Here is a 12,622-nt window from a genome sequence, read left to right as displayed (position 1 = left end):
TTAATTAATTTTTTACTAGCTGTTGCATAGTAACTTTATAACTATTACTATTTTACCTAATTAGTTGTATTGTTTATATGAGAAATAGAAAGACAATTAGATGGGTGCATTAATCTTTCATTCAATTCATTGCTTTTGGTATTACAGGAATTAATTTATGAACTTCATTAGAAAATAACCTACAGATGGGTTTGGACCGGACTGGACCGACTTGCTGAACATTGGCCCATTTTACTAATGGGTTAGGTCACTGGCTGCTCTTTAAAATCGAACCCTTTAAGAACCAGGCCAAAACAAATTCTGCAGAAATCCAAACCCTGTCAAACACTTCCAGAATGATATCATCTCATTTCTCATTTCCAAGTAGGAAGTTTTTTATCAAACAGAGAATATAAATATTCTGTTATACAAGTAAAATTCCTCACCCAAAAGGAAAAAAGCTCACTATTCTATCAAAATTATAGAATACAACAGCTCCAATGCCTTGCAAAACCATTAGATAACGTTTACCGTTTCAGTAATAGCACCTCTTTGACTGTTACACCTACAAAAGAATGAAGTTATGATTATGACAGAATCATATGAGAGAAAGGTGTTAAGAATAAGCTAGAAAATTGGGACTATCCCTGGGCATGCAAGTATGTGGTGAATGATGCCGATGCATAACCAACAAATAATGCAGTTACAGATCAAACCGGATCAGCCTTTACATATTTAAAATGAAATCAATTCACCTGCAAAAGTACGTGAAATTTTAGATTTGGTTATTGTACTAACTCTGGTTTGGAGCTCCGAGAAGTCTATAGTGAAGTAATCTTCAGATATACATAAGAAAGCGACAACACGTTGTGATGCAACTGTACTTTTAAAAGTAAAATAGGTAGCCCATGATACTGCAGAATCCTTCTAACAAAACTGAATCAGGACTGATAGGCACAAGACCTCAACCTGTCCTAATCATTATTAGGTTATGTTGGCAGCATGGTAGCCTGTATCGAACAGACTGACATTAAAGGGAAATATGTTCTATTGTTAATATTTTTCTGATAATCATACAAAGATAAAGGGCAACCAGATGGCACTTTCCCTTTCTCTTTCCAAGTTTAACCCGGGGAGGTTTCAGCAATGGCAAGACACCGCATATGATCCACAGGCTCCAGAGCAATGTTGATCCAATAATCCCATACTTTTTAACTCTCATAGTCGCTGTTCTTGAAGAAATTGTAGTGACACATGTAAATTAGGCGTCCATGTCTCATCTCATCAAGATAAAAAATGATTTGATATACGTGAAACAGTCTGTTCGGATTCTAGAACAAAAAGTTCTGTGATCCAAAGTTTTACCATTGACAAGTCTTATGGCAATATCATTCAAAAGAATACGCCATTTGGGAGCGTGAAGATGAGATAAAAAACATCCACATCTATTTTAAGGTACATGAAATTTAGATCATCTAAATTTCTTTAGAGAGAAATGTGATATTAATATAACAATCCAACTAAACCCAATTATAAGCCCCAATTGTATTCCAATAATAGTTTTTTTTGAAAAAAATTAACTAATGTCCTATTTGTTCAGTGTAGCAAATGATGCCCAGAAAGAAAAATGATTTTTAACAATAAAAAAAGATTTAAATCAAAGAAATACTTAAGCTTTAGAGATGTGTAATCTTGGAAATAAAGTTCTGAAATTTAGTTTTCTAGATTTACTTATCAATACCAACTTAAAGATAAAATTAACTTTTAATCATTCAAAACAGAAGTCACTTAAATTTAGAAAACTCTACTCTAAATATCAAGCATTAAAATCAATTACTTACAAGGAATTAATTTATGATAAACTTAATTCTAATATCAAAAGTTATAATATCATTCATGAAACTAATTTAAGAAAATCTAACTTTAACTATAGAAACCTATAATTAAGTAATTACGCGATGACCACAGAGCTCTTTGAACCAACCTTGTGTCTCTACTCCCTTGCCTCTATGCCCTCCTTTCTTTTCTCTTCCATCACTTAGAAGTATTTATAGAGGAAGCAAGGTGGCTAAGGAGGTGACTAAGTCGGTTACCTAGTATTTTATGGTTACCGTTTAATTCCTTGTCTCACAGATTACCATTAAGTAAACGCCTTGTAGCGCAATGATATTAATGTGGTCATAATGATGCTATCATGAATGACAAGTAATGGTAGTGCACGGTCATGGTATTGGGATGTCAGAATGATGACTGACGACTTTAGAGGCATGTTTGGTAACTTCTCATGAGATTCAGAATGCCATGCAAATGAGAAAATGAATCTCATTTGCACAACCAAACATCAGAAAATGAAAATGAGAAACAGAATGTGATTTGAAATCACATTAGAGTGAATCTTATGTGATTCCAAATCACAAGGTGGAATATGTGATTCCATCTATTATACATAGGCTGGTGAATAACATGAAACTGACAGTAACAGCAGTAATAAACTCAGTGTTCCTAGTGTAGACAGATTACTCGAGAATGATTTCAGATCATTATGTTTAGCATAATAGAAATCTACATCTCTACAAGGTCTACTCCACCCCCATAAGGCCTTGGGTTCATAGCCTATGTCACAGGGGTACTCCATTTTGGGCCCTGTATCGTGCCCCCTTATGTCCTACTCATATTCAAAGCTTCATAAAAAATGGCTGTATTCCCGTATCCTCAGCTGTATCCATGTGACATAGTTCACAACATATTGGCCCTACCCCATTTCTCTGAGCATTATAAGTAGGGTCCCAAGGAAGTCCACATGGTGTATATTAACAATTAGTAATGATATGGTGCTCTTGGAGTACCTACTCCCACCTAATAGAAGCTTTAGATTGCCAAAATTCTTAAACTTTTTTAGTTGATCAGACCATATAGATATGATCTATAAGCATTGTTTAGTAGAAAACAAGTTTTGGATCATGTGATTATAGCATATATGTATGTTTTTTAAGACCTTTAAAAATTAACCGCTCACAATGTATCAAATTTTCAAGACTTAAAAAAATTCTACTTTTATGTCCAAAAAACATGATCCAAAGCATGATTCCTATCAAATAAACTATGTTGAGTAAATCCATAAGGTTTAATTGAGAAGATACAACCTACAACCATGATTTCTAGTATGTTGGAGTAGGTACGCACGGAGCACCGCAGCATCTCTAATTAACAACACCCCCTGGTTGTCTCTGCACCCCTAACTCCCTCCTAATGTGGTTCCCTTTGCCTCTCCATATCATGCAACTCGCCAAGTCAACTTGGTGACTCAGTTGACCAGTCATTTCCTGGGTCAAATTATTGAATCACCCCGAACTTAACAAAACTCAGCCAAGACATGGTCTGACTTGTGCAAGTCATGGTCAAGTTAGCCAAGTTTTGGCAAGACTCGGCGGAGTCATAGAATGACAGCCGAGTATGTGTTATATATATAATGTAATACATATACTTTGTAATTGTAAACATATGTGTATTATAATACACATAATATGTAACAATTAGAAATACAACATAGGCAAACATATATACAATTTTACATATTCTATAGAAAATATAAAGTCGAATTGGCTTGGCCGAGTCACCCAGTTGCCCCTGTGAGTCACGAAGTTAACCCATGCCAAGTCAAGTGGCGAGACATAAAACTATGTGCCCTAGAGAGACTTCTTGTGTGCCCAATTGAGCAATTGTTGGCCTCTGACGCCAAGACCTCACCATCACATAGCCATATAGAAAGAGGATTTTGCCATCAGCTCTAATGAGTTACTTGATATTTGCAATTATCACTTTTAAATATCACATTTCAGCCCTTCGACACATCCATTATAATGAAATCATAATATCACATTCATATGGATATGTTAATTATTACAGAAGATAGACAAACCTGTTACAATGCAGTCTAGACGCGAAATTATGATTATTGCAATTTGTACACATCCAATCTCCATCTCGCCATTGCTTTGCACTGTTGAGTTAAAAATGTGAATTACATAATTAGAAGGTGTCTCAAACAACCATTCTCCATCTTAGACAATGTAACAACAATAATCTAGAGACACGAGAAAACCTAAAGATTATATGTTTTACTAAATAAGTCAAAGAGTGTAACCAAATAATGTTCCTATGGCATCCCATATAGAATAATATTCATTGGCATAACTCGATGAAAGATCATGTCCAATATTGTGTCATCATTAATAAAAGCATTGGAAGAAGCACTTTTTTTTATCATCACATAAACACAAACAAAGTAGATTATGAAGGCAATAATCATATACAGGTAGGCATGATTAGACAACAGTGAAAAGTATACATGGTCCATGACTTATGTTTAAGTGAAGGGTATGTCAGTTTTTTTTATTATCCATATCACATGCTTCTGATAATATGAATATTTTTTAAATTTATGCATATTAAATGGAAAGGTGGAGAGAAAAGAGAGTGGGGTCCACCAGGATATTGTCCATCTGTGTGTTATCAGAATTTACTTTTGAACAACATCTAAGGGATGTTGATGGTGACATTTAACCTAATGATTAAGCTAATGTGCTCTTGATCATAAAGAAATAGCTTACCTTTAAACCTTTATTCAATCCATAAGATTTGAAACTGATTTTGCTCTTATGAAGATCACATGAAAAATAGCATAGACTTGGATATCTATTTTTATCTGACTATTACCTTTAATTTCTAGTGCAAAGTCTATCTGCTCAAATGACCTATAAAATAGAAGAGCTCTATGCTCCAGGAGGATCACCTCCAATGACCTACAGCTACCACAGTGAGACCATATTTGGTTGGACAGTGGTGCTGACCCTATTCTCCACAGTTATCTCATCATGCAGCAAACAAGACCCTTAATTTTAGCATTTGATATGTAACTCTGAACCAGCCTCAGGTATATAGTTGTGACTAAATAAAGAATCCCTATCAAATGTTTGTGTTCTTGGACAGGTGCATGAGGGCGCATTTGAATCGCCGTCCACGCCCGACTGTGGGACAGCACGCAATATTGGTGTGTTCCACGGACGGTTATTTGACGTCCACCGCTGTTCCATGCACCCCCCACGGAACAGCGGAGAACAGACACTCTCGGACAAGAAAAACAAAATCATGTTTTGGGGGCGCATAGACAGGACAGTGCATCCTGTCCTGTTCGCAGACACGCGTGGACGTTCTGGTGCATCTGGGATTCAAACGCACCCTCAATTTACAAAAAGTGATAAATGTCTTTTGTCTACATGAATTAATGGAACTTGAAAATAAGCAACTGAAGTATCAATGAACAAATAAATTAGTTGGGAATCAAGCTGACGCCATAAAGCATCACAATCTGTTGAAATGGTGTTCCAGCAAGAAATAGGCAATAATACCTTTCTCAGCCTTTTGGCTAAGATCAAATGTGTGGCAATTAAATGATACAAATTTCAAACAAAGGTTTGACCAGTCAACAAAAAGCAAGTGCATATACATACATACAGAGTAGAGGGACTAAGGGTAGAGTACTAGGAGTCTAGGACTAAAAAAGAAAGAAAGAAGAAAGAAGAATTTAAAATTCTCAATGTTATTACAGTTTGAAAGCATAAGCCACTAAAAAGTGTCTTCTATTTTGGTTTAAAATAAAGGGAAAGGCATCGCGAATACAAACACAATACATCTAAAATTCAGCATGATGCCAACAGTAAATCTACCAATAAGACGGGGGTTTCTATGAGACTCCCAACAAACCTGTGTCACAGCTGGCACCAGCCAATTCGAGGGAAAGCATACATCAAGAAAACACCATAAAATGGAAGGCATACATCTAGAAAACACAATAAAATGGAAGGCAATGCTGGTGCTAGATTTACAAAGCTATAGAGCGATCATTACAGGAGATACAATAGTGGAAAGATGTGTAGTGCAGAACCAAGTGCATCTTCTAAAAATTGGCAACCATTCAGACAGCAGGCCCACATCCTCTCCAGTATAATGCTTCTCTCCATAGTTTAGTTATCAGTGAATCCTGTTTCGGTTTTTCTTGTTAATGTTTAATCATGTCCAACTATCTCCGCTTATATTCAATCATCTCCAACTATCTCTGTTTGTTTTTTCATTATAAATCTAAGATGTGATAGAAATCATCACTACTTGTTTATTGAGCTAATAATCATGCAAAGCTTTCCCTGAAATACTGTATGACGTATGAACACCCACAGAATCTTTTCAAATAAGGCTCATATGAGATAAGAATTCATCTTCATGTACTTTCATGTTAGTTAACTTTCTTCCACATAGCGTGACTACATCTTCAATGACAAAAGCCTGAAAAATATTGCAGCTTCCATGTGTTGCACAGCATACTAGCCAAAAAAGTTGTTAAACACAGAAACATGAAAATAAAGACTCAGTTGCAAAAATATTCACCAGTATCATTCTTGCAATAATATCAGCAAGCATTTTCACTGGGAGAGTTTAAAAATAAGTGATTTTTCTCTGGAACATATCAGTAACTTTGAAAAACAGAAAAACTAAAAGAATTAAATAATTTATTTTTGGAGATGATTTTTTTGGAAAAATATTGTGATAGCAATATTTTCAATTTATTGCAATATTTTGTCATTTTTTCATTTCTTTTCAACATAAAATGTTTGCATGGGCTTTCTCCACATCATTTGCATATAGTTGTAGCTTTAAAATGAACAATTAACTCCATATCAGTGTTGCATAAACTTACACTCCCCAACAGGAAGCATTTGATTGCAGAAGCAGATACAAAATGCCCAAGTTGGCATCATAACTCTGTAAAAAAGACTACTGATTTGTTTTGTTGTGCAAGAAGTGGACATGAAATTACAAACAGAAGAAAACTAAACACAGTAGCAATAAATACAAGTGACTGCTTTAAGGCAAGGGCATCCTCCCCACTAACAGAAGTTATCAACAAAATTCCATAGTTTAGTTTGTAACATATTATATAAAATAAATAAATAATCACGATATTATTATCCACTGAGTCAAGTAAACAACTGAAAGAAGTTTCATTAGAAGTTCAGAAAGGGGACAGGAATAATCTGAAAAGGTTTGCTTCAGTTACACATGCAAAGACCTAAAAGATGTGTTTTAGCAAAGACACACATATGGCTACTGCTCAGAAAGAATTCATACATGCACACACACACACACACACACACACACAAATATCACAAACATATGCATGATCAGCTGTGAAAGCACATTTTCATGTGTATACATGTGCATTCATTAACATGTAAGCACACTCCATTGCCTAGATTTACTTCTATCTAAGCAGTCTTCACCTTCCACACTTAAAAACAACAATCCATTTCACTTATCCAAAATACAGAACCAACATTTCAATGACATTGGAAGCAAACCATATGCTATCAATAAAGGAATACGCATCAATTTTACAAAATGCACATAATGAGATAAGACAATCTAGTGGTATAAACAGTCATATAGTTACAGCATTAATTGGAATAACACAGTAATCATCAAAACTGGGTACGAGGTTGTTTAAATCATCATCCTCATAAAAACAGGGAAATGGCGCCAATTAATCAGACATCTAAATGAAATCAGGTAACAAGAAGCTTTAATTACCCTTTTCCCAGAATTGTTGGAATTGTCACCATCTGTGGTGACTGAACATGCATATGCAGATTAGGAACAGCTGCAGAGCTTCCAGCAGAAAGTGTGGCATACAAATTGGGTGTTTGATCATTACTTGATCCAGCCATTTGGGAAAACCCTTCATATGAAACTTGCTGGCTGCTTGTCTTTTTTTTAGGGGGCAGAAAGATGTGTTAGAAAAAGCATCAACTTTTAAATCAATCATAAAAATATAATGCTCGTGAATACCAGGATATGGTTGTTTACATCCCCTGCATTCAGTCGCTTGCTATCCCAGCCATTAACAAATTCTTCTGATGCAAGACGCTTTGTCCCCAATGCTACAGTATCGAAATTTGTAACACAACATGAATAATACATCAACTGATGTTAAGAGAGAGAGAGAGAGCAATACAATGAAACGACAGGCAAGCAATGGCTGAATCAAGGGCATTGTGCATCGTACCAAAGTCATAAAAAGGGAAAAGCAAATAGATAAAGGTATGAGGGCTGTCAACATACTGGATCTGGGTCAGCTCCAGATGGATCAAAATCCCGGATAACATGGTTCATATAGAACCGATTTAACTGATTCCCCATTTCATTCCACTTGCCAGATCCCATCCTGATCTGGCACTAAAATCGGGCAGAGAAGGATAAAATGTATAACCATGTAAACACTACCATTTTTATGCTAGATAGATGAAAGATCCAGATGTAGCATTCTAAGGTGAATAATTCTCAAAATTCTTGTCACATAACTCGAACTTTTAACACGATAAAAGGAAAAAAAGATGTAGATGGCACAGGATCATATTTTTTCGTCATTCTAATAACAATATTAAGTTGCATTACAAGACCTCTTGCCTTAAAACAAGACCAACTACATGAAGGCAATCTGCCAGTAGTTTCTTAATCTCTCTAGCAGTACTAGCACTATGGACAAGATCAAAGTCCTCGATGTGAATAAATGATGGCACAGAACATGAGACTACCTATTCTATGATCCATGCTACAATAATATGTAATCCCAAAGGCATAAATCCTTCAGCATCTGAATAAAATAGTTTAAATTTTACCAGGAAACAAGTTGGTAGATGCAGGACCAGCTGTTGAAGAAGGTATGCCAGATGGCAAAGAAGCATTACATTTTTTACACTGCACATGTTAAGAGTAACCGTGTCAGCATCTTAGTGACTAACAAGAGGAGGACATTGCAAAAGCAAACCCAAAAATATCAGCTCCAGTGGTAACAAGGCCTGGTTTGATGAAGGCTAGAAAGTTAACTAGGGAAAGGGTGGATATGAATTGCAAATTTTGTGTTTTAGATTCACACTTCAACATTTTAAGTTTAAGCTGCAGACAATTGACACAATGGATATGAATTGCAAATATTAAGTAGGATTTTCTTCGTTGTGCTTGTGCATGAACCCATTCTCATGAAAGTTTGATGCACCAATCTAGTTTCTCACAAACATTATGAAGTGATATCTTTGAGCACTTGGATACTAGTTACACCATTAAATGATAAACTTCATTTTCTGATATTTGTTGCCTGTACATACAATGACCTGCATGATCTCCAAGTTGAGACTGATTGAGTTGAGTCACAAGTCACACTATGGCATCTTTCTTCTTGTTATAAACATCTACTTTTTACTTTCTTAATAAGGAATTTGATTTTTTTTCTTTTACGCTTCTGATTCTACTTTTTGAACTTTTATAAACAGCTTGCTAACACACGGGACTTCACCACCAGTTGTAACTAGGGGAGTTTCATCTTGATTTGGCTGAACTTGAAAAACTCATGTGTGGCTCAGCTAAAAGCACTATCAACTCATTCTGAAAGAAAAACTTGGAAATGGTTCAGTAACTGTTTTTCCTTTCTTTTGAACTCACAAGTTGAAGGCTAACTCAGAAAACTTGGCATTTCAAAAGAAGTTTGAAACCTAATATGTCTGTACCAGAAAATATAAATACATTCATCCAGTTTTATGATACCACAAGCAGTGGAGGACCAAGAACAAAAACTTGAATTTAAAGAAAAAAATCAAGTGTTTTCTACCTAGACATGAACTGAGTTGCAAACACCATCAGACCTCATAAGAAACAAGACAAACAGCATTTAGCTTGAAATCAGGAATAGAACACCAATCTAGAAACCTTAACATGATAAAGAATAGAAACACTATATCCAGTTCAATTAGCTCATAAATGATCAAGAAGATATACACTAACAGGCAACCTAATTACCTGAGCACGAGAAGAGTAGTTATGGAAGCCACAGTTACAAATCCAGTCCCCATTACGCCATTCTTTAGGAACCACAAGAAGCTGGTTCGTATTGTTCACGTATCCACCACTATTATTTCCACCAAATGACCAAGAAGATGTTGTCTGAAGTCCATAATTATTATCAGAACCTAATGGCCAACCAGCCCCTGTTGATAATGTCTGCTGAAGTTCAGATTCATTCATCTTTAGCCCTGGTCCTCCCTGGGTCCTGGCAAAATAATATGCATGAGTTGGGATAGAAGCTCCAGCCACTGCAATTACTGGCATTGCTGCCACCTCCTTTGGTTGCCCGCATTTTTTGCACTTCTCTCTTGAAGCATAATTGTTGTTGCTGCAACCTATTGATCCATAGATCCAACACCCAACCAATGTTGCAGCCAGCAAAGAGAAGGGCACCAAGAATACGCACACCATCCCAAATCACACACATACACAAAAAAAAGACCAGAACAGTCATATGGTCAATCAAGGTGATTATATGTCTCATAATCTCTTGTTGTTTTGATAAATAAATTATCAAAGGGAAAAAAATCATGTTAATCAACCAACATTTTTGCATAAATACAAACTATCATGAACATGTGTCAAATTCATAAGTTACAAACATACAGTTTTCGGCCTTCACCAGCTAAAATTACAAAAATGACAAATCATTTATATCTATTTCTGGAGGCATGCGCAAATCAATTAATGTATGCATTGGTAAAAGCCAAGATAAAGTTCTAGAGCAGCTTCATCGCAAAAGCATAAGCAGTGAATGCAACAAAGAAAACTGTTTACTGTTAAGCAAATTTTGAGAGGAGAACAAGAGTAACTAGTGATTGCTGGGGTCGCACAAATGAATCTTCCCAAGCTACTGTAATGGTTATGAATTTATCAACCCAGTCTAGGATATGGATTGAATTCCATACATGTTGACAGTCAGTCAAATTTAAATGAATCAATAGAACAATTAGAATAAGCTGTAATGTTGATATAGTGAATTAAGTGCAAAGTATTTGTTCCAACTCTCCATCTCCAAGAAACCTTCAAGTAAAACTATAAAATCAGGCATCATGGAACTTTGCCCTCATCTCAAGGGAATGAGTCAACAAGGAACAAGCAGGTTTTATGCAGCCAGATCATAAACATACTCCAGGTTGCTACTTCCAAACATCACTTTTCATCTAAAGAAACAGAATGATGCACCTAATGCACAGCCAGCCGCTTTTCCTCCGTGCCGATTCCTGAAACATCCCCGCCAAAATGTATGGGTAACAAGGTATTATGTCATTTGAATTAACCAAAAAAAGAAAATTTTGGACAAAATTTATCCTTCAGGACATGGATATGCAGCGCAGTTTCTGGTCTACTCGCAAGAAGTTCCAACACACACTGTCATAGAAGCTGGCACAATCCAACATGGAACAGAAGAAAACATGGGCAGTGCACCTGATGAAATTCAGATCTACTTCTACTTTCAGCCAAAATTTTGGTTAGTTTCAAATTGAGCAAATCCAACTCTACAGAACCTTCAGTACGAGCCACAGTTAGTAAGTGAACTCGACCACTTTCTCGTATTGGCAAACAATTGCTGATTCTTTTGTTCCATATTTTTTCCGCTTGATTTTCCTCATTCATTCGCTCAATCATACTGCGTTAGTCCAATTACAGTGTTCAAAATCAACCTAGATCATCCAAAATAAAAACTAGTCGCATCGATATTACAACCCTGTACCCATCAACGTACCAAATAGCTAATCGCAACCATCTCTGCACAATCACTCACTTCCCCTCCGCGCAGAAAAGAACGCGGGTTGCATGTTACATCATAACTTACGCCATGACTACACAAATCACTCGAGAACTTCATCAACCCTAAACCAAATCCAATAGGACAGACAAAATTATCCAATAAAGAAATCGATGATCACTGTCGCGTCTCTCAAACCAAGCTCACCCAAACTAACAAACATAAGATTCAAATTCGATATCGACGCAGAATCAAACATCCAAAATTACCAATAAAACTGAAAGCGCCTCGACTAAGACTAAGAGACACAAAATCAAGAATCAGTGGGCAAGGAAAAGGCAGAAAAAAGGCCAGCGGTATCGATCGCGGAAAGGGAAGGGAGTGAGACGAACCAGAGCAGATCCAGTCTCCGATCCGCGGGAGCCATTTGGAGTCGGAGGGCGTCTTGGTGTCGACGAGGAGGCGCGGCTGCTTGCATCGGTTGCAGAACGATCGGAAGGCGTAGTTGCGGTTCTGGCAACTATTGCACTCCCAATCTCCCTCTCTCCCCTCCGCCATCTCTTCTTCTTCTTCTCCTCCTGATTTTAGGGTTAGGTTTTCTGCAAAAACGTCGAGAGAGGGGTGGAGAGAAAAAAAAACTTTTTTTATACGCAGATCCCTGGACCGGGTCTGGATCAATGTTGTCCACATCCAAACCGACCTCTTCCCGTTCAGGGCGAACTAGTGCTGCAAACGGATCGGATATGGTCGGATGCCCGATGCGAGTCCGATATGTTATTTCCGAATATGGATCCTTTAAGTGAAATTCGAATGTACATTGGGATCAGATTTGGATCCAGAAATGATTTGAATAAAAAACTTACCCGATTGCATTTTTTACATGTAAATAGCTTGCTGTTGTTCTATTTTTTTATCCAGTATTACCACGTGCATTTAGAATTCAGATTCAACATTACCTCTTGGGAT

The 12,622-nt window shown here is 36.6% G+C and overlaps 1 protein-coding gene across 1 annotated transcript; it reads right to left on the bottom strand.

The window, feature by feature from the left end:
* Positions 1-331: 331 nt before the first annotated feature.
* Positions 332-12,267, bottom strand: LOC149818111 (uncharacterized). Its single transcript, XM_089983993.1, has 7 exons — positions 12,049-12,267; positions 9,883-10,262; positions 8,709-8,787; positions 7,879-7,970; positions 7,621-7,796; positions 3,899-3,979; positions 332-544 (listed from the first exon to the last, which is right to left on the bottom strand). Exons 1-7 carry the CDS (start codon positions 12,212-12,214, stop codon positions 496-498), a joined length of 1,023 nt encoding a protein of 340 aa, XP_089840119.1. The 5' UTR covers positions 12,215-12,267; the 3' UTR covers positions 332-495.
* Between the last annotated feature and the right edge of the window lie 355 nt (positions 12,268-12,622).

Source organism: Nuphar pumila, chromosome 13 (genome assembly GCF_984573655.1).
Source record: "Nuphar pumila chromosome 13, dmNupPumi1.hap1.1, whole genome shotgun sequence".
Lineage (NCBI taxonomy): Eukaryota > Viridiplantae > Streptophyta > Magnoliopsida > Nymphaeales > Nymphaeaceae > Nuphar > Nuphar pumila.
The sequence above is the reverse complement of the archived record's forward strand: the minus strand, read 5'-3'. Positions and strand labels throughout refer to the sequence as shown.

What these genes read in the sequence shown, in the direction of transcription:
- LOC149818111 (XM_089983993.1), bottom strand. Translation starts at nt 12,214, where the DNA reads ATGGCGGAGGGGAGAGAGGGAGATTGGGAGTGCAATAGTTGCCAGAAC. An exon ending in ACTACTCTTCTCGTGCTCAG is followed by an intron (nt 8,788 to 9,882) that starts GTAATTAGGTTG and finishes TAACATGTGCAG; the next exon opens with TGTAAAAAATGTAATGCTTC. An exon ending in CCAACAATTCTGGGAAAAGG is followed by an intron (nt 3,980 to 7,620) that starts GTAATTAAAGCT and finishes TTAACTCAACAG; the next exon opens with TGCAAAGCAATGGCGAGATG.